Source organism: Lonchura striata, chromosome 27 (assembly GCF_046129695.1).
Source record: "Lonchura striata isolate bLonStr1 chromosome 27, bLonStr1.mat, whole genome shotgun sequence".
NCBI classification, from domain to species: domain Eukaryota; kingdom Metazoa; phylum Chordata; class Aves; order Passeriformes; family Estrildidae; genus Lonchura; species Lonchura striata.
In genome coordinates this window covers 9,275,911-9,295,106 of record NC_134629.1, presented here as the reverse complement: position 1 = coordinate 9,295,106, position 19,196 = coordinate 9,275,911, and the positions used below count along the sequence as shown (strand labels likewise).

At 54.2% G+C, this 19,196-nt stretch overlaps 1 protein-coding gene across 2 annotated transcripts; it reads left to right on the top strand.

Annotated features, from left to right (window-relative positions):
• The first annotated feature begins 2,218 nt into the window (after positions 1–2,218).
• On the top strand, positions 2,219–11,474 carry SARNP (SAP domain containing ribonucleoprotein). 2 transcript variants are annotated; one of them, XM_077788706.1, is made up of 12 exons: positions 2,219–2,283; positions 5,225–5,324; positions 5,443–5,489; positions 6,870–6,937; positions 7,524–7,575; positions 8,217–8,290; positions 8,809–8,837; positions 9,107–9,132; positions 9,442–9,510; positions 9,957–10,037; positions 10,645–10,707; positions 11,366–11,474. In XM_077788706.1, the coding sequence occupies exons 1-11, from the start codon at positions 2,248–2,250 to the stop codon at positions 10,684–10,686; spliced, it is 624 nt and encodes a 207-aa protein (XP_077644832.1). In that variant the 5' UTR covers positions 2,219–2,247; the 3' UTR covers positions 10,687–10,707; positions 11,366–11,474. The 2 variants fall into 2 exon arrangements, with proteins under 2 accessions (XP_077644832.1, XP_077644833.1); XM_077788707.1 differs by lacking the exon at positions 9,442–9,510.
• Positions 11,475–19,196: the final 7,722 nt, after the last annotated feature.

Genomic DNA, 19,196 nt, shown 5'->3' with positions numbered 1-19,196 from the left:
GTCCCATACCCAATGTCCCCAGTGTCCCCAGTGTCCCCAATGTCCCCATGTCCCCAGTCTCCCAATGTCCCCAGTGTCCCCAATGTCCCAAATCTCTCCAATGTCCCCAGTGTCCCCAATGTCCCCATGTCCCCCATGTCCCCTCGTGTCCTGGGGGTGTCCCGGGGTGTTCCGGGGTGGCCTGGGGTGTCCTGGGGTGGCCTGGGGTGTCTTGGGGATGTCCTGGGGTGTTCTAGGGGTGTCTCGGGGTGTCCTGGGGGTACCCAGGGGTGTCCCGGGGTATTCTGGGGGTACCCAGGGGTGTACTGGGGTGTCAGGGGTGGCCTGGAGTGACCTGGGGCTGGACACCAGTGGTCAGTCCTTGGGGATGGGATGGTAAGGAGTGACCAAGAGTGCCCGGGCAGTGCCCAGGTACATCCATGTGTACCCAGGTGTGCCCTGGCAGTGCCCAGGTACATCCATGTGTACCCAGGTGTGCCCAGGGGGTGCCCAGGTACATCCAGGTGTGCCCAGGCAGTGCCCAGGTACATCCAGGTGTACCCAGGTGTGCCCAGGGGGTGCCCAGGTACATCCAGGTGTGCCCAGGCAGTGCCCAGGTGTATCCAGCTGTGCCCAGCTGTGCCCCAACCCCTTTTCTCTCCCTCCCCAGGGCCTCCCCCAAGGGCAGCGCTCCCTCCCCCAGCGCCCCCCAGGATTTCCTAGCCCACCTTTTCCAGGGACCCCCCCAAGGCCAGGGGGGTCCCCCCAAGGGGGACACGAAGCACAAGAGGAGGAAGAAGGGGCGGCGGCCGCAGCCGCGCTGAGGAAAAACCCCCCCAGACCCTCACCCCAAAAAACCAAGAACCTCAAAAAAAAACCCCAAAAAACCTAAAAACTCCACAAAAAAAGGGCTTGGAATTTTTTAAAAAATCTATTTTTTTTTATTTGACTTTATTTGGTTTTTTAAAAATAAAATCGAGTGGTGTTTTTTGTATTTTAAATTTAAAAAGAGGGGAGTGGAAATTTGAGGGTCCCTAAATCACGATATGGCGGCAGCACTTCCGGTCTGCGCAGGAATAAGATTAACGTCACTGACGCCGTTGTGGGCGCTGCCATGTTGGTGGGTTCTATGAGGGTGCAGAGCGCGGCGCCATCTTGAGTGTGGGCAAGGCGGCGCTTCAGGCGCCGGTACCGGGATTGCGGCGGGGCCGGAGCGACCGGGAACGACCCGTGGGGGGAGGGTGTGTCCGGTTAGTGCGGGAGATGCGGTTTGGAGCGACGGGGAAGCGGCCGCTGCCGTCATGGAGGTTGCCCGCAACCATCATGGCGGGCACGACATCCATCATGGCGGCCGCCACGCCCAAAAGAGAAGCTCATTTGAATAATTTGAATTAATTGAATTATTTGAGTTATTTTAATGATAACAAGAGGGGGTTGTGGCTCAGGAGCTGCGGGAAGCGGAGGCTGTGCTGGAGATTGGAAGTGTTTTTAATGAGAAATAGAAAGATATGCAGTAGTACTAAATAAAGTTATTAATAAATTAAGTGATAATAATTTATTAATAAGGGAATAAAGCAGCAGCCCTTGGGAGCAGCGACTGGAGAAGGGAAAGGAGTGGGAAACGCAGGAATGTTTTGGAAAATGGCCCCAAATTTGTGCTCTGCACCGCTGGGTGAAGCACAAATGAATGAATTATAATGAATGAATTTATAACAAAGATTTAATGCAAAGCATTTAATGCACATAAACGGTAACTAAATAACGCAAATATATGCAAATTTTCGGTAATAATTAAACAACAATGAAATTAAATCATAACAAAGGCTATATTTTAATAGATAAAAGTACTGCAAAGAACATAGCAACACTCTAAGCAATAAACACAAAATAACCAGAGGTAGTAAATAATAAATATCTAATGTTATCCAGGAAGGTTAATAGTTTAATGAAGGGAGATAATTTTTAATAATTAATTATACCCCAGTCCCTCAATGACCCCGCTCCGCTCCTGGCCCCACCTCCCGGAAGTCCGCGTTTCCCGCCCTCTCTTCCCATTGGCTGTCTCTCAGCACATCCCTATTTCCATTGGTTGATCCGCACGTCAGTCAACATATCCCCGCCTCTATTCCCCGATAAGCCAATCACCGGCGGGCGCTGCCGGCAGCGCTGACCAATGGCGAGCGGCGGATTTGGGCGGGGCAGCGGGGGACGCGCGGCGCTGATTGGTGGGAGCGGCGGGAGGGGCGGGGCGGGCGCGGGGGTGCCAAGATGGCGGCGGAGCCGGTGGAGCTGCACAAGCTGAAGGTGCCGCTGGGAGAGGGAACGGAGCCGGGAAAACCGCGGGGAGAGAACGGGGACAGAACCCGGCAACCGCCACAGCCCGCGGGGGCAGCGCGGGGACTGCGGCTGGGACGGAGGGAGCGCGCGGGGGAACGGCGGGAAAAGGGCCGGAAACTCGGAGGGGTCCTGAGGGAGCTCTGGGGGGCTCTGAGGGTCTTGAGGGGGCTCTGAGGGAGTTCTGATGGAGTTCTGAGGGTCTGAGGGGCTCTGAGAGTCTGAGGGGGTTCTGAAGGAGCTCTGGGGGGCTCTGAGGGTCTGAGGGGCTCTGAGAGTCTGAGGGGGTTCTGAAGGAGCTCTGGGGGGCTCTGAGGGTCTTGAGGGAGCTCTGAGGGGCTCTGAGGGAGTTCTGAGGGGTTCTAATGGAGTTCTGAGGGGCTCTGAGAGTCTGAGGGGTTCTGAGGGTCTGAGGGGTTCTGAGGGAGCTCTGAGGGGTTCTGAGGGAGTTCTGATGGAGTTCTGAGGGGTTCTGAGGGACTCTGAGGGTCTGAGGGCTCTGAGGGAGTTTTGAGGGTCTGAGGGGTTCTGATGGAGTTTTGATGGAGTTCTGAGGGGGCTCTGAGGGGTTCTGAGGGAGTTCTGAGGGAGCTATGAGGGTCTGAGGCGGCTCTGAGGGGTCTGAGGGGTTCTGATGGAGTTCTGAGGGGCTCTGAGAGTCTGAAGGGCTCTGAGGGGGGTCTGAGGGAGCTATGAGGGTCTGAGTGGGTTCTGAGTGGTTCTGAGAGGTTCTGAGGGGGGTCTGAGGGGTTCTGATGAAGTTCTGATGGAGTTCTGAGGGAGTTCTGAGGGGGCTCTGAGGGAGCTTTGAGGGGTCTGAGGGGGTTCTGAGGGGCTCTGATGGAGTTCTGAGGGGGTTCTGAGGGGGTTCTGAGGGAGTTCTGAGGGGTCTGAGTGGGTTCTGAGTGGTTCTGAGAGGTTCTGAGGGGTTCTGATGGAGTTCTGAGGGGTTTTGAGGGTCTGAGTGGCTCCGAGGAGGCTCTGAGGGGGTTCTGAGGGTCTGAGGGGCTCTGAGGGGGTTCTGAGGGGGTTCTGAGGGTCTGAGGGGCTCTGAGGGGGTTCTGAGGGGGTTCTGGGGCTCTGAGGAGGCTCTGAGGGGGTTCTGAGGGTCTGAGGGGCTCTGGGGCTCTGAGGAGGCTCTGAGGGGACTCGGAGTGTCTGAGGGGCTCTGGGGGGTCTCGAGGGGGCTCTGAGGGAAGCGGGAATGGAACCGGGACCGAGGGGAGCGGGGCAGGGCTCCGGGGGAACCGGGAATGGGGGAGAACTGGGAATGGGGGAAAACCGGGAATGGGAGAGAACTGGGAATGGGAGAACTGGGAATGGGAGAACCGGGAATGGGAGAGAACTGGGAATGGGAGAACTGGGAATGGGAGAGAACTGGGAATGGGAGAGAACCGGGACTGGGGGAACCGGGACTGGGAGAGAACTGGGAATGGGGGAACCGGGAATGGGAGAGAACCGGGAATGGGGGAGAACCGGGAATGGGGGAGAACTGGGAATGGGGGAACCGGGAATGGGAGAGAACCGGGAATGGGAGAGAACCGGGAATGGGGGAGAACTGGGAATGGGAGAGAACTGGGAATGGGAGAACCGGGACTGGGGGAACCGGGAATGGGAGAACTGGGAATGGGGGAGAACCGGGACTGGGAGAGAACTGGGAATGGGGGAACCGGGAATGGGAGAACCGGGAATGGGAGAGAACCAGGAATGGGAGAGAACCGGGAATGGGAGAGAACCGGGACTGGGGGAGAACCGGGAATGGGGGAACCGGGAATGGGAGAGAACCGGGACTCAACCCCGATTCCCTCTCATTCTCATTCCCAGGTTTTTCTCGCTCATTCCTGAATTCCTTCTCATTCCCATCCTGTTTTTCTCTCTCATTCCTGGGTTTTCTCCACTCATTCCCAAATTCCTCTCTCATTCCCATTCCCGGATTCCCTCTCATTCCCAAATTCTTCTCTCATTCCCATTTCCGGATTCCCTCTCGTTCCTGAATTCCTTTCCCATTCCCATTCCTGGATTCTGTCACAGTCCAGGTTTTTCCCGCTCATTCCTGAATTCCCTCTCATTCCCACTCCTGATTTTCCCTCTCATTCCTGGGTTTTCCCCGCTCATTCCCAAATTCCTCTCTCATTCCCATTCCCGAATTCCCTCTCATTCCTGATTTTCCCTCTCATTCCTGGGTTTTCCCCGCTCATTCCCAAATTCCTCTCTCATTCCCATTCCCGAATTCCCTCTCATTCCTGGATTTCCCTCCCATTCCCAAATCCCCTCTCATTCCCGAATTCCTCTCTCATTCCCATGCCTGGGTTTTCCCCTCTCATTCCCAGGTTTTTCCCATTCCCGGTTTCCCCCCTCATTCCGGGTTTCCCCCCTCATTCCCGGTTTTCCCCCCTCATTCCGGGTTTTCCCCCCTCATTCCCGGTTTCCCCCCTCATTCCCGGTTTCCCCCCTCATTTCCGGTTTCCCCCCTCATTCCCAGGTTTTTCCCATTCCCAGTTTCCCCCCTCATTTCCGGTTTCCCCCCTCATTCCCGGTTTCCCCCCTCATTCCCGGTTTCCCCCCTCATTCCAGTTTTCCCCCTCATTCCGGGTTTCCCCCCTCATTCCCGGTTTCCCCCCTCATTCCGGGTTTTCCCCCCTCATTCCAGTTTTCCCCCTCATTCCGGGTTTCCCCCCTCATTCCCGGTTTCCCCCCTCATTCCCAGGTTTTTCCCATTCCCGGTTTCCCCCCCCATTCCCGGTTTCCCCCCTCATTCCCGGTTTCCCCCCTCATTCCCGGTTTCCCCCCTCATTCCCGGTTTCCCCCCTCATTCCCAGTTTTCCCCCCTCATTCCCAGGTTTTTCCCATTCCCGGTTTCCCCCCTCATTCCCGGTTTCCCCCCTCATTCCCGGTTTTCCCGAATTCCCAGCTGGCAGAGCTGAAGCAGGAGTGCCTGGCGCGGGGGCTGGAGGCCAAAGGCAACAAGCAGGACCTGATCCATCGGCTCCAGGCCTACCTGGAGGAGCACGGTGGGAGCTCCGCAATTCCCAAAATTCCCGCAATTCCCAAAATTCCCCCCACCCCCTCCAGACCCCTCCTTCTCCCGGGAATTTTCCCGCTCCGACCTTTCCCTGTTTTTCTCTGCAGCCGAGGAGGAGCCCAACGAGGAGGACGTGCTGGGGGAGGAGATCGAGGTGGGGATTTTTGGGATCATCCCGATTTTCCGGAGGGTTTGGGATGGGATTGAGGCGGATTCCCAGGTGGAAACTCCAGGTGGAATTTTAGGGGGGTTTTTTTTTGGGTTTAAATCCGCTGGATTTGGTGCCTGGGATGCTCCAGATCCCGGGAATTTGGGATTTTGGGATCTGGGATTTTGGGATCCGAGGTTTTGGGTTTGATTCCTGCCCTGGGATGGGGAAATGGTGGGAAAAAAGGGAAATTTTGGGAGATTTTTTTGGGATTTTGGGTGGAATTCCTGCCTAGAACAGAATTCCCCATCCCTGGAATTATCCCAGATCAGGCTGGAGTTCCCTGGGATGGGGAAAATCCAGGAAAAAAGGGGAATTTTGGGATTTTTTGGATTTTGAGAAGAAATCCCACCTGAAAAAGGAATTTTTTGCCAAGAAAACCTCGGGAATTGATTTTTCCTACTGGGCAGAAGATGGAAATTGGGAATTTTCCTGATTTTTCCATGGAATATTTGGGACGGGAGCATCACACTGGAATTATTCCCGGCTCCTTGTGCATCCCAAAATTCCTGGAGCTTGGGAAAATTGGGAATTTGGAACCCATGTGCGGAAATCCGGGAATTTGGGGCTGGATTTGGGAATTTTCCTTGGGAATGGCCACGAGCTGGGGGGGATTTTGTGGCTTTTCCTTGGATTTCACATGGATTTGAGGAGTTTCCCATGGATTTTCGTTGGATTTTCCATGGATTTCCCATGGATTTTCCCTGGATTTGATGGATCTCCCTTGGATTTTCCATGGATTTGATGGATTTTCCCGTGGATTTCCTGTGGATTTCCCATGGATTTCCCATTGATTTCCCCGGATTTTCCATGGATTTCCCATGGATTTGATGGGTTTCTCATGGATTTTCCATTAATTTCTCCCGTGGATTTTCCCATGGATTTCCCATGGGTTTTCCCGGGGATTTTCCATGGATTTTCCATGGGTTTTATGGATTTCCCATGGATTTTCCCTGGATTTCCCATTGATTTCCCTGGATTTCCCATGGATTTCCCATGGATTTGATGGGTTTCCCATGGATTTTCCATTAATTTCTCCCATGGATTTTTCCATGGATTTTTCCATGGATTCTATTATGGATTCTTCCATGAATTTTTTCATGGATTTTCCCATGGATTTTCCACGGGTTTTATGGATTTTCCGTGGGTTTTATGGATTTTCCCATGGATTTTCCCATGGATTTCCCATGGGTTTTCCTGGGGATTTTCCATGGATTTTCCATGGGTTTTATGGATTTCCCATGGATTTCCCATGGGTTTTATGGATTTTCCCTGGGTTTCCCATGGATTTTCCCTGGGTTTTCCATGGATTTTCCCGGATTTCAGGAGGAGGAGCCCAAGGCACCGGAGCCGCCCGGGAAGGTGGAGGAGGCGCCGCTGAAGTCGCCGGATGTGTGAGAATTCCCGGGAAAAGCTCGGGAACGGGGCCGGGCTCCTGGGATTGGGAATTCCCTGGGATTGGGAATCCCCTGGGGTTGGAATTTCCAAGATTTGGAATTTCGGGATTTGGAATTTCGGGATTGGGAATTCTGTGGGGTTGGGATTCCTGGGATTGGGAATTCCCTGGATTTGGGATTCCTGGATTTGGGATTCCTTGGGATTTGGGAATTCCTGGGGTTTGGCATTCCCTGGATTTAGGATTCCCGGATTTGGGCATTTCTGGATTTAGAATGCCATAGGATTGGGATTCTGTGGAGTTGGGATTTCCTGGATTTGGGAATTCCTGGGATTTGGGATTCTGGGATTTGGGAATTCCTGGATCTGGAATTCCCAACATTCCCAACCCTCTGGAATTCTTTCCCCGCAATCCCTTCCCAATCCCAGGCACTTTTCCCACCCTAAAAATTCCTCTGGGGAATTCCCAAATCCCAGAAAAATTCCCAAATCCCAGAGAAATTCCCAAATCCTGGGGATGGGGGCAGATCCCAAATTCCCCCAGAGCTTCCCTGATTTTTTCCCGTTTTTCCCAAATTTTTCCAGGATCCAGGAGAAGAAAGTGGTGAAGATCTCCTCGGACATCTCCCAGATGGAGGTGAAATTTGGGGAATTTTTGGGGATTTTTTGGGATTTTTGAGGGTTTTTTGGGATTTTTAAAAATCTTGTGGGATTTTTGGGTGATTTTGGGGGGGGGAGTTTTGGAATTTTGTGGGGATTTTTCAGGGGTTTTTTGGGGATTTTTGGGATATTTTTGGGCTTTAATGGGATGTTAATGGGGATTTTTGGGATTTTGTGAGATGTTAATAGGATTTTTTGGGATTTTTATGGGATGTTAATGGGATTTTAGGGATTTTAGTGGGATTTTTTTTTTAATGGGATTTTTTTTTTATTTTAATGGGATTTTAGTGGGATTTTAGTGGGATTTTAGTGGGATTTTAATGGGATTTTGTGGGGTTTTAACAGGATTTTTTTTGGGGAATTTGTGGGATTTTTTTTTATTTTAATGGGATGTTAATAGGATTTTAATGGAACTTTAATGGGATTTTGTGGGATTTTAATGGGATTTTTTGTGGGATTTCTGAGATTCTCGTGGGATTTTTGGGATTCTGTGGGTTTCTAATGGGATTATTTGGGTTTTTGGGGATTTCTTTGGATTTTAATGGGATGTTGATGGGATTTTTTGTGGGATGTTGATGGGATTTGTTGGGATTTTTGGGATTTTTTGGGAATTGGCAGCGGATGCAGAAACGAGCCGAGCGCTTCAACGTCCCCGTCAGCCTGGAGAGCAAAAAGGCGGCGAGGGCGGCGCGGTGAGCCCAAAATTCCAGGAAAAATCGGGAATTTTGGGGAAAATTTGGGGGTTTTGGGGGAAAACGGGGAATTCTGGAGGAGAAATTGGGAATTCTGGGGGGAAATTCCAGGGAAATCGGGAGAAAATTGGGAATTTTAGGGGGGGATTCCTGGGAAATCTGAGGAAGATTTGGGAATTCTGGGGGGAAATTCCAGGGAAATCGGGGGAAATTGGGAATTTTGGGGGAAGTTTGGGAATTTGGGTGGAAATTCCAGGGAAAATTGGGAATTCTGGGGGGAGGTTTGGGAATTCTGAGGGGAAATTTGGGAATCCTGGGGGAAATTGGGAATTCTGGGGGGAAATTTGGGAATTATGGGTGGAAATTTTGGAACTTTGCTAGGGGGGAATTCCAGGGAGATTTGGGAATTCTTGGGGAAATTCTGGCTATAATTCCCAAATTTCCTGCCCTAAATCCCAAAATTCCATCCCTGATCCCCAAAATTCCATCCCTAATTCCCGTTTTTTTCCTTCCTGCAGCTTCGGCCTGGCCACAATTCCCACAAAAGGTGAGGAGCCGGAAATTTGGGAATTTTGGGAATTCTGGGAATTTCTGCCATCTCCAATCCCCTTTCCTGCATTTCTGGGAATGGGAAATTTGGGAATTCTGGGAGTGGGAAATGCGGGAAAAGCTCCCGGAGGATCCCAGATTTTCCTGGGAATTCTCATCCTGAGGGATCCGGGGTTGGGATTTTCCAGGAATTCCTGAGGGAATTCCCAGATCCGGGGAAAATTCAGGAATTTGGGCAATTCCTGATGGGAATTTTCTCCTTCCCAGGGCTCGCGGCTGACTCCAAACCCACGGTGAGAAAATCCGGGAATTTGGGAATTCTCAAGGAATTTTGGGGGGATTTAAGTGGAAATTTGGGACTCTGGGGGGAATTTTGGGAATTCAGTTTGAAATTTTTGGGATCCCAGCTGGAATTTTGGGATCAGGATTGGGAATTTTGGGATCCCAGCTGGAATTTAATTCCCCAAAACCCCCAGGAGTTTTTCCGGGATCAGCCCCTCTGGAAAAGCCTCCGGAATTTTGGGAATTTCCCCCTTTGAAGTTGATCCCAAATCCCAAAAATTCCCAAAAAATCCCCAAAATTCCCAAATTTCCTCTCCCAGCTGAACCTGGAGAAGCTGAAGGAAAGGGCCCAGAGGTTCGGCCTCAACGTCTCCTCCCTCTCCAGGAAGGTGAGATGGAATTCCGGGAATTTTGGGAATTCCGGGAATTTTGGGGATTTTTTGGGAATTTTGGGAATTTGGGGAATTGGGGTTTTTCAGGAATTTTGGGTTTTTTTGGGAGTTGTTAGTTTTGGGGATTTGGGTTTTTGGGAATTCTGGGGGGTATCTGAGGGGGAATTTGGGAATTCTAAGGGGAAATTTGGGAATTCTGTGAGGAAATTCTGGGGGGAAATTGGGAATTCTGGGGGAATTTGGGAATTTTGGGGGGAAATCCAGGGGAATTTGGGGCCGTTCCAAACATTCCCAATCCCGTTCGGGAATTCTGGGCGGGTATCTGAGGGGAAAATTGGGAATTATGGGGGGAAATTTGGGAATTATGGGAGGAAATCCAGGAGAATTTGGGAATTTGGAGCCGTTCCCAACATTCCCAATCCCGAAATTCCCGGAATTCCCAGAGCGAGGAGGACGAGAAGCTGAAGAAGAGGAAGGAACGGTTCGGGATCGTCACCGGGGCCGGAGCCGCCGACGACTCCGAGGTGGGGCCGGAATTCCGGGATTTGGGTCGGAATTCCCGGGATTTGGGGCCATTTTTCCAATAATTTTGGGGCTGTTTTTCCAGGAATTTGGGGTCAATTTTCTAGGAATTCTGGGGTCAATTTTCCAGGAATTTTTGACCCACTTTTCCAGGAATTTTGGGGCCATTTTCCCAGGAATTTTCGACCCACTTTTCCAGGAATTTCAGGACTGTTTTCCCAGGGATTTGGGACCCATTTTTCCAGGAATTTTGGGGCCTTTTTCCCAGGAATTTGGGGTCATTTTTGCAGGAATTCTGGTTCTGTTTTCAAGGAATTTGGGCCCATTTTTCCAGGAATTTCAGGACTGTTTTTCCAGGAATTTGGACCCATTTTTCCAGGAATTTTGGGGCTGTTTTCCCAGGAATTTGGGGCCATATTTTCCCAGGAATTCCAGGTTTGGAATTCCCTGTGTTTTGGGCCTCATTTCCTTGGAAAACCCCCCCCAAATCCCGGGATTTTCCTGCCCTTTGGGATCAGGAATTTCCCCATTCCCACCCCCCTCCCTTTCCCGGGATTCTCCCCACGGATTTCCGGGATTTTCCCAATTTTTGGCCTTTCCCAAATCCAGGCAAAGAAGCGGAAAAGGGCGGAAAGGTTCGGGATCGTCTGAGCCGCTCCGGAGCCACCTCAGGTCAGGATCCACTGTTCCCAACTTTCCAGGGAATTCCCGATTTTTCCAGGGAATTCCCATTTCCTCTGAGGATTTTCCTCCTCAGTTTTTGAATTTTTCCCAAAAAATCGAAGGGAAAGTGAGGAGCTGGGCTTGGGAATTCCCAAATCTTGGGAATTTTGGGCACAATTCTTAAAATATCGGGGTTTTCCAGGGATATGAGGAGATTTTTCCATGGATTTGGGGCCAATTTTCCAGGGATTTTGTTTTTGTTTTTTTTTTTTCCCAGGGATTTGGGGTGTTTTTCCAGGGATTTAGAGCTGTTTTTTCAGGGATTTTGGGACCATTTTTCCAGGAATTTGGGATTGTTTTTCCCAGGGATTTGGGACCAATTTTCCAGGGATTTGAGGAGATTTTTCCATGGATTTGGGGATGTTTTTCCAGGGATTTTGAAGCTCATTTTCCAGGGATCTGGGGTTGTTTTTCCCAGGAATTTGGGGCTGTTTTTCCAGGGATTTTGGGACCATTTTCCCAGGAATCTGGGGGCATTTTCCAGGGATTTTGGGGGATTTATGGAACAACTCCCACGGGGAATCCCAGCATCCCAATCCCGTGGGATTTTTGGGAATTTCCCGCGGAACCCAAGCAGGAATTCCAGGGGAATTTCTTGGATTTCCAGGTGGGCGTTGCCTGAACCCTTCCCCTGTTGAAGACTTGAGCTGCCAGGATTTGCAATTCCCGGCGGGAATTTCGGGAATTCGGGGCCATTCCCGGAATTCCGGGGCCGTTCCCAGCCTGAGATATTCTATTTTTTTGGGAATTTTCCTTTCCCACCCCTCGGGAACCTCGGAAGCTCCGGGAATTTTCCGGGATGCTCCTTCCCATCCCGGAAATCCTCGGGATCCGGGCGCATCCCTGGGGCTCCTCCCTCTTTTTTTTCCCGGTTTTTTCCCGGGTTTTTTATTCCCAGTTTTTTCTATTTTCCCGGTTTTTCCCTTGGAAGGGTCGGGCGCTGCCCCTCGTCCCTCAATTCCCAATAAAAAACTTCCCTTTTCCAAGGAAATCCCGGGTTTTTTTTACCCAGGGGTTTGGATTTGGGGCTGGAACTGGAATTCCGGGAATTCCCTCCTTTCCTGGGCCATTCCTGAGGTTTTCCAGGAATTCCTGGGGTTAAATCCCAATTTTCCAAGTCTCGGGAATTTCTGCAATTTTCCTGCTGTTATCCAGATTTCCCAGGAATTCCTGGGGTTAAATCCCGATTTTCCTGAGCTTTCCCAGGAATTCCTGGGGTTAAATCCCGATTTTCCTGAGCTTTCCCAGGAATTCCTGGGGTTAAATCCCGATTTTCCTGAGCTTTCCCAGGAATTCCTGGGGTTAAATCCCGATTTTCCTGAGCTTTCCCAGGAATTCCTGGGGTTAAATCCCGATTTTCCTGAGCTTTCCCAGGAATTCCTGGGGTTAAATCCCGATTTTCCTGAGCTTTCCCAGGAATTCCTGTCCCCTCGCTGGGTGGATCGCGGCCAAGTTGCGCTCAGTTAATGAGCGGCGTTAATGAACGGCGTTAATTAACAGCGTTAATTAACGGTGCTCATTAGCGCCCCGGCACCCTGGGTGGCCCCGTGGCTCCAGCTGGGCCGGGGGAGTGGGAATGGGAACGGGAATGGGAATGGGAATGGGAATGGGAAATGGGAAATGGGAAATGGGAACGGGAACCGGGAACGGGAAACAGGAATGGGGAAATGGGAACGGGAACGGGAATGGGAATGGGAATGGGAATGGGAATGGGGAAATGGGAACGGGAATGGGAATGGGAAAAGGGAATGGGAATGGGAACGGGAATGGGAATGGGGAATGGGGAAATGGGAATGGGAATGGGAATGGGAAAAGGGAATGGGAATGGGAACGGGAATGGGAATGGGGAATGGGGAAATGGGAATGGGAATGGGAATGGGAATGGGGAATGGGGAAATGGGAATGGGAATGGGAATGGGAAAAGGGAATGGGAATGGGAACGGGAATGGGAATGGGGAATGGGGAAATGGGAATGGGAATGGGAATGGGAATGGGAATGGGAATGGGGAAAGGGGAAATGGGAATGGGGAAAGGGGAAATGGGAATGGGAACCAGGAAATGGGAATGGGAATGGGAATGGGAATGGGAATGGGAATGGGAATGGGAAAAGGGAATGGGAACGGGAAAAGGGGAAATGGGAACGGGAACCGGGAAATGGGAAAAGGGGAAATGGGGAATGGGAATGGGAATGGGGAAAGGGGAAATGGGAATGGGGAACAGGGAAATGGGAATGGGAATGGGAATGGGAAAACGAGAAATGGGAATGGGAACCGGGAAAAGGGGAATGGGAATGGGGAAAGGGGAAATGGGAACGGGAACCGGGAACGGGACACAGGAATGGGGAAATGGGAACGGGAATGGGAACCGGGAAATGGGAAAAGGGAATGGGAAATGGGAATGGGAAAAAGAGAAATGGGAACGGGAAACGGGAATGGGAACTGGGAAAAGGGGAAATGGGAACCAGGAAGAGGGGAAATGGGAACAGGAAACAGGAATGGGAATGGGAACAGGGGAGCCAGGAATGAGAACAGAAACTGGGAAAAGGGGAATGGGAAATGGGAAAAGGGGAAATGGGAATGGGGAACGGGAAACGGGAATGAGGAATAGGAAAAGGGGAAATGGGAACTGGGAATGGGGAACGGGAACCGGGAATGGGAAATGGGAACTGGGAAAAGGGGAACAGGAAAAGGGAAAGGGGAACCGGGAATGGGAAATGGGAAAACGGGAATGGGAATGGAAAAAGGGGAAATGGGAACCAGGAATGGGGAATGGAGGTCGGGAATGGGAACGGGAAAAGGGGAACGGGGAAAAGGGGATTGGGAATGGGAACAGGAACCGGGAATTGGAATGGGAAAAGGGGAATGGGAAATGGGAACAGGAAAAGGGGAAATGGGAAAACGAGAATGGGAAATGGGAATGGGAACTGGGAAAAGGGGATTGGGAAAAGGGGAAATGGGAAAAGGGGATCAGGAAATGGGAAACAGGAAAGGGGGAAAGGGCGAGGAAAAAGGGAAATGGGAATAGGGAACAGGAAAAGGGAATGGAAAAAGGGGAAATGGAGAACAGGAACCAGGAATGGGGAAATGGGAAATGGGAAAAAAGGTGTCACCCTCCCCCGGTGCCACCCCCGGGTGCCTCCGGTCCCTAATTAGCCGGGGACATTCCCGGCATCGCTGCGGCCCCTAATGAGGCTCCGGCTCCGCTCGTAAAATCCCCCATTAAAATCCTCCCCCTTAAAATCCCCAGTAAAATCCTCCCTTAAATTCCCCCATTAAAAATTCCCCCTTAAAATCCCCATTAAAAATTCCCCCTTAAAATCCCCATTAAAAATTCCCCCTTAAAATCCCCATTAAAAATCCCCCGTTAAAAATTCCCCCTTAAAATCCCCAATAAAAATTCTCCCTTAAAATCCTCCCCCTTAAAAATCCCTCATTGAAAATCCCCCTAAAATTCCCCATTAAAATTCCCCCATTTGAAATCCCCTTTTAAAATCCCCTTTTACAGCCATGGGGCCGTGCCAGGACCCCAAATGTCCCCATTCCTGTCCCAAATGTCCCCATTCCTGTCCCAAATGTCCCCAGCCCCATCCTGAGTGTCCCCATTCCTGTCCCAAAATGTCCCCATTCCTGTCCCAAATGTCCCCATTCCTGTCCCAAATGTCCCCATTCCTGTCCCAAATGTCCCCAGCCCTGTCCCAAATGTCCCCAGCCCATCCCAAATGTCCCCAGCCCTGTCCCGAATGTCCCCATTCCTGTCCCAAATGTCCCCAGCCCTGTCCCAAATGTCCCCATTCCTGTCCCAAATGTCCCCAGCCCCATCCTGAGTGTCCCCATTCCTGTCCCAAATGTCCCCATTCCTGTCCCAAATGTCCCCAGCCCTGTCCCAAATGTCCCCATTCCTGTCCCAAAATGTCCCCATTCCTGTCCCAAATGTCCCCATTCCTGTCCCAAATGTCCCCATTCCTGTCCCAAATGTCCCCATTCCTGTCCCAAATGTCCCCAGCCCTGTCCCAAATGTCCCCAGCCCATCCCAAATGTCCCCAGCCCTGTCCCGAATGTCCCCATTCCTGTCCCAAATGTCCCCAGCCCTGTCCCAAATGTCCCCATTCCTGTCCCAAATGTCCCCAGCCCCATCCTGAGTGTCCCCATTCCTGTCCCAAATGTCCCCATTCCTGTCCCAAATGTCCCCAGCCCTGTCCCGAATGTCCCCATTCCTGTCCCAAATGTCCCCAGCCCTGTCCCAAATGTCCCCATTCCTGTCCCAAATGTCCCCAGCCCCATCCTGAGTGTCCCCATTCCTGTCCCAAAATGTCCCCATTCCTGTCCCAAGTGTCCCCATTCCTGTCCCAAATGTCCCCAGCCCTGTCCCGAATGTCCCCATTCCTGTCCCAAATGTCCCCAGCCCTGTCCCAAATGTCCCCATTCCTGTCCCAAATGTCCCCAGCCCTGTCCCAAATGTCCCCAGCCCCATCCTGAGTGTCCCCATTCCTGTCCCAAATGTCCCCATTCCTGTCCCAAATGTCCCCAGCCCTGTCCCAAATGTCCCCATTCCTGTCCCAAAATGTCCCCATTCCTGTCCCAAATGTCCCCAGCCCTGTCCCAAATGTCCCCATTCCTGTCCCAAATGTCCCCAGCCCCATCCTGAGTGTCCCCATTCCTGTCCCAAAATGTCCCCATTCCTGTCCCAAGTGTCCCCATTCCTGTCCCAAGTGTCCCCATTCCTGTCCCAAAATGTCCCCATTCCTGTCCCAAATGTCCCCATTCCTGTCCCAAAATGTCCCCAGCCCATTCTGAGTGTCCCCATTCCCGTCCCAAATGTCCCCATTCCCGTCCCAAATGTCCCCAGCCCGTCCCAAATGTGTAGCAGTGGCCATGTCCCCATGGCACTGTCCCCATGTCCCCATGTTGAGTGTCCCCATGTCCCCATGGCACTGTCCCCATGCCCGCTGTCCCCATGCCCATGTCCCCATGTCCCCACACCCAATGTTGTCCCCATGTCCCCATGTTGAGTGTCCCCATGTCCCCATGCCCGGTGTCCCTTTGTCCCCATGGCCAGTGTTGTCCCCATGTCCCCATGCCCATGTCCCCATACCCGGTGTCCCCATGGCACTGTCCCCATGTCCCCACGCCCAATGTTGTCCCCATGCCCATGTCCCCATGTCCCCATGCCCATGTCCCCATGCCCATGTCCCCATGTCCCCATGCCCACGTCCCCACGCCCAATGTTGTCCCCATGCCCACTGTCCCCATGTCCCCATGCCCATGTCCCCATGGCACTGTCCCCACGCCCAATGTTGTCCCCATGCCCATGTCCCCATGTCCCCATGGCACTGTCCCCACGTCCCCACGCCCAATGTTGTCCCCATGCCCATGTCCCCATGGCACTGTCCCCACACCCAATGTTGTCCCCATGCCCATGTCCCCATGGCACTGTCCCCATGCCCAATGTTGTCCCCATGCCCATGTCCCCATGGCACTGTCCCCATGCCCAATGTTGTCCCCATGCCCGCTGTCCCCATGTCCCCATGCCCATGTCCCCATGGCACTGTCCCCACACCCAATGTTGTCCCCATGCCCATGTCCCCATGGCACTGTCCCCACGCCCAATGTTGTCCCCATGCCCATGTCCCCATGTCCCCATGGCACTGTCCCCATGGCACTGTCCCCACACCCAGTGTTGTCCCCATGCCCATGTCCCCAAGGCCCCAGGGCTCAGCCCTGGTGCCGTTGTCCCGGTGCCAGCCTGGGGCTGTTCGGTGTCCCCTCTGTCCCCTCTGTCCCCGGTGCCACCCCCAAGGTCCCCAAACCCCTCCCCGGGAGGTGACAAAGGTGACAATGGGGACATCGGGGTGGAGCTGAAACCTCGGAACGCTCGCATTATTTCTCTTTTTTTTCTTTTTAAAAAACCCCATTTTTAATTTTTTTTTTTGGGAATTTTTTTTATTCTTTCTTTTTATATTTTTGCTGTTCAAGTGCTGAGTTCGGCCCCGCCCCCCCCTCCCCCGGGACCCCCCCCGGGACCCCCCCGGGTCCCCCCGGAGCGCCAGAACGAGGGACAAAAACAACGGACGGACCAACAGAAAAGGAACCTAAGACGTCACGCACAGCCCGAGAGCGGGAAATAATTAGAATAATTAGAATAATAATATACTCGGGGGGCCGCCACCCCCCCTGCCACCCCCTGCCTGTGGCACCAGTCAGAGCCGGGCACTGGGACCAGTAAGAGCCGGGCACTGGAACCAGTTAGAACTGGGTACTGGAACCAGTTAGAGCCGGGCACTGGAACCAGTTAGAACCAGGGACTGGGACTGGTCACTCCTGGGCACTGGGACCAGTCAGAGCCAGGCACTGGGACCAGTTAGAACCGGGCACTGGGACCAGTTAGAGCCGAGCACTGGGACCAGTCAGGGCTGGGTACTGGGACCAGTTAGAACTGGGTATTGGGACCAGTTAGAGCTGGGTACTGGGACCAGTTAGAACTGGGTACTGGGACCAGTTAGAGCTGGGCACTGGGACCAGTCAGAGCCAGGCACTGGAACCAGTTAGAGCCGGGCACTGGGACCAGTTAGAACCAGGCACTGGAACCAGTTAGAACCAGGGACTGGGACTGGTCACTCCTGGGCACTGGGACCAGTCAGAGCCAGGCACTGGGACCAGTTAGAACCGGGCACTGGGACCAGTTAGAGCCGGGCACTGGGACCAGTCAGAGCTGGGCACTGGGACCAGTTAGAACTGGGTACTGGGACCAGTCAGAACCGGGCATTGGGACCAGTCAGAACCGGGCATTGGGACCAGTTAGAGCTGGGTACTGGGACCAGTTAGAGCTGGGCACTGGGACCAGTTAGAGCTGGGCACTGGAACTAGTTAGAGCCAGGTACTGGGACTAGTTAGAGCCGGGTACTGGGACTGGTCAGTCCTGGGTATTGGGACCAGTTAGAACCAGGAACTGGGACCAGTCAGAGCCACGCACTGGTCCCAGTGCCAAGGGGTAACTGGTCCCAGTGCCCAGGACTGACTGGTCCCAGTACCCAGTTCTAACTGGTCCCAGTGCCCAGGACTGACTGGTCCCAGTACCCAGTTCCAACTGGTCCCAGTGCCCGGCTCTGACTGGTCCCAGTTCCCACCCTCCCAGTCCCCTCCAGTGCCACCTCCCGTGCCAGCCCCGGGTCCCCGCGGGGTTTTTGGGGTGCGGGGCCCGGGGTTTTGGGGCTCCCAGTCCCTCCCAGTCCCTCCCAGTCCCTCCCAGTCGTTCTGGACCTCCCGGTGCGGGCAGCGCTGGGCACGGGGGGCGTCCCCTGCCCCCCTCCGGCCCCGGAGCCCCCCGGGCACCGACGGGCAGGGCCGGGGGGCGCCGCGACCCCCGACCCCGGGTTGGCATCCCCGGCTGGGGGGCACGGCCACCGCCAGGGGCTGGGGGGCACCACCAAGGGCTGGGGGTCACCACCAAGGGCTGGGGTCACCAGGAGGGTCTGGGGGGCACCAGGAGGGTCTGGGGGGCACCACCAAGGGCTGGGGGGCACCGGGAGGGTCTGGGGGTCACCAGGAGGGTCTGGGGGGCACCACCAAGGGCTGGGGGGCACCACCAAGGGCTGGGGGTCACCACCAGGGTCTAGGGGTCACCGTGAGGGGCTGGGGGGCACCAGGAGGGTCTGGGGGTCACCGTGAGGGTCTGGGGGGCACCGTGAGGGTCTGGGGGGCACCAGGAGGGTCTGGGGGTCACCGTGAGGGTCTGGGGGGCACCGTGAGGGTCTGGGGGTCACCAGGAGGGTCTGGGGGTCACCACCAGGGTCTAGGGGTCACCGTGAGGGTCTGGGGGGCACCGTGAGGGTCCGGGGGGCACCGTGAGGGGCTGGCGGCCACGCGGGCCAGGCTTGTGCCCGTTTTGGGGGCGCGGGGACCCCTCCGTTCCCTGCCTGCCCCCTCCCCGCTGTCCCCGTCGCCACCGGGGCGGCGGCACCGGGCGGCGGCACCGGCCTGGCACCGGGGGCTCCCTAAGTGCTGCGGCGCCGGGAGGGGGTCCCGGGGGAGCCGCGTCGTCCCCCCGGGGCCGCCTCGGCCCCGTGAGCGCTCCGGGCTCCGCGGGGCTGCGGCGGAACCGGCGACAAGTGCTAAAGATGCCGAGAGCCCCCGGGCCGTGAGTCGCCCTAAGTGCTGCTCCGCCCGGAGCCCCCCGGGGATAAGTGCTGGGCCCGGGGGCCGCGGGGGCTTCTCCCCCTTCCCGGAGCCTCCTCCGGCCGGGGCCGCTCCGGCGCCGGGTCCCGGCCCCGCCCGCATCGCTCGGGGCCGGGAGGGAACCGCGGCGGAGCCTCGGGGGGTTCGTTCTCACGTGAAAAAAACACAAACAACGGGGAGGAGGGGGGGGAAAAAAAATAAAAACCAAAATAAAAAACAAAACCCAAACCCTCCGAGGGCAGCGGGAGGCGAATGTGCGGCGTAAGC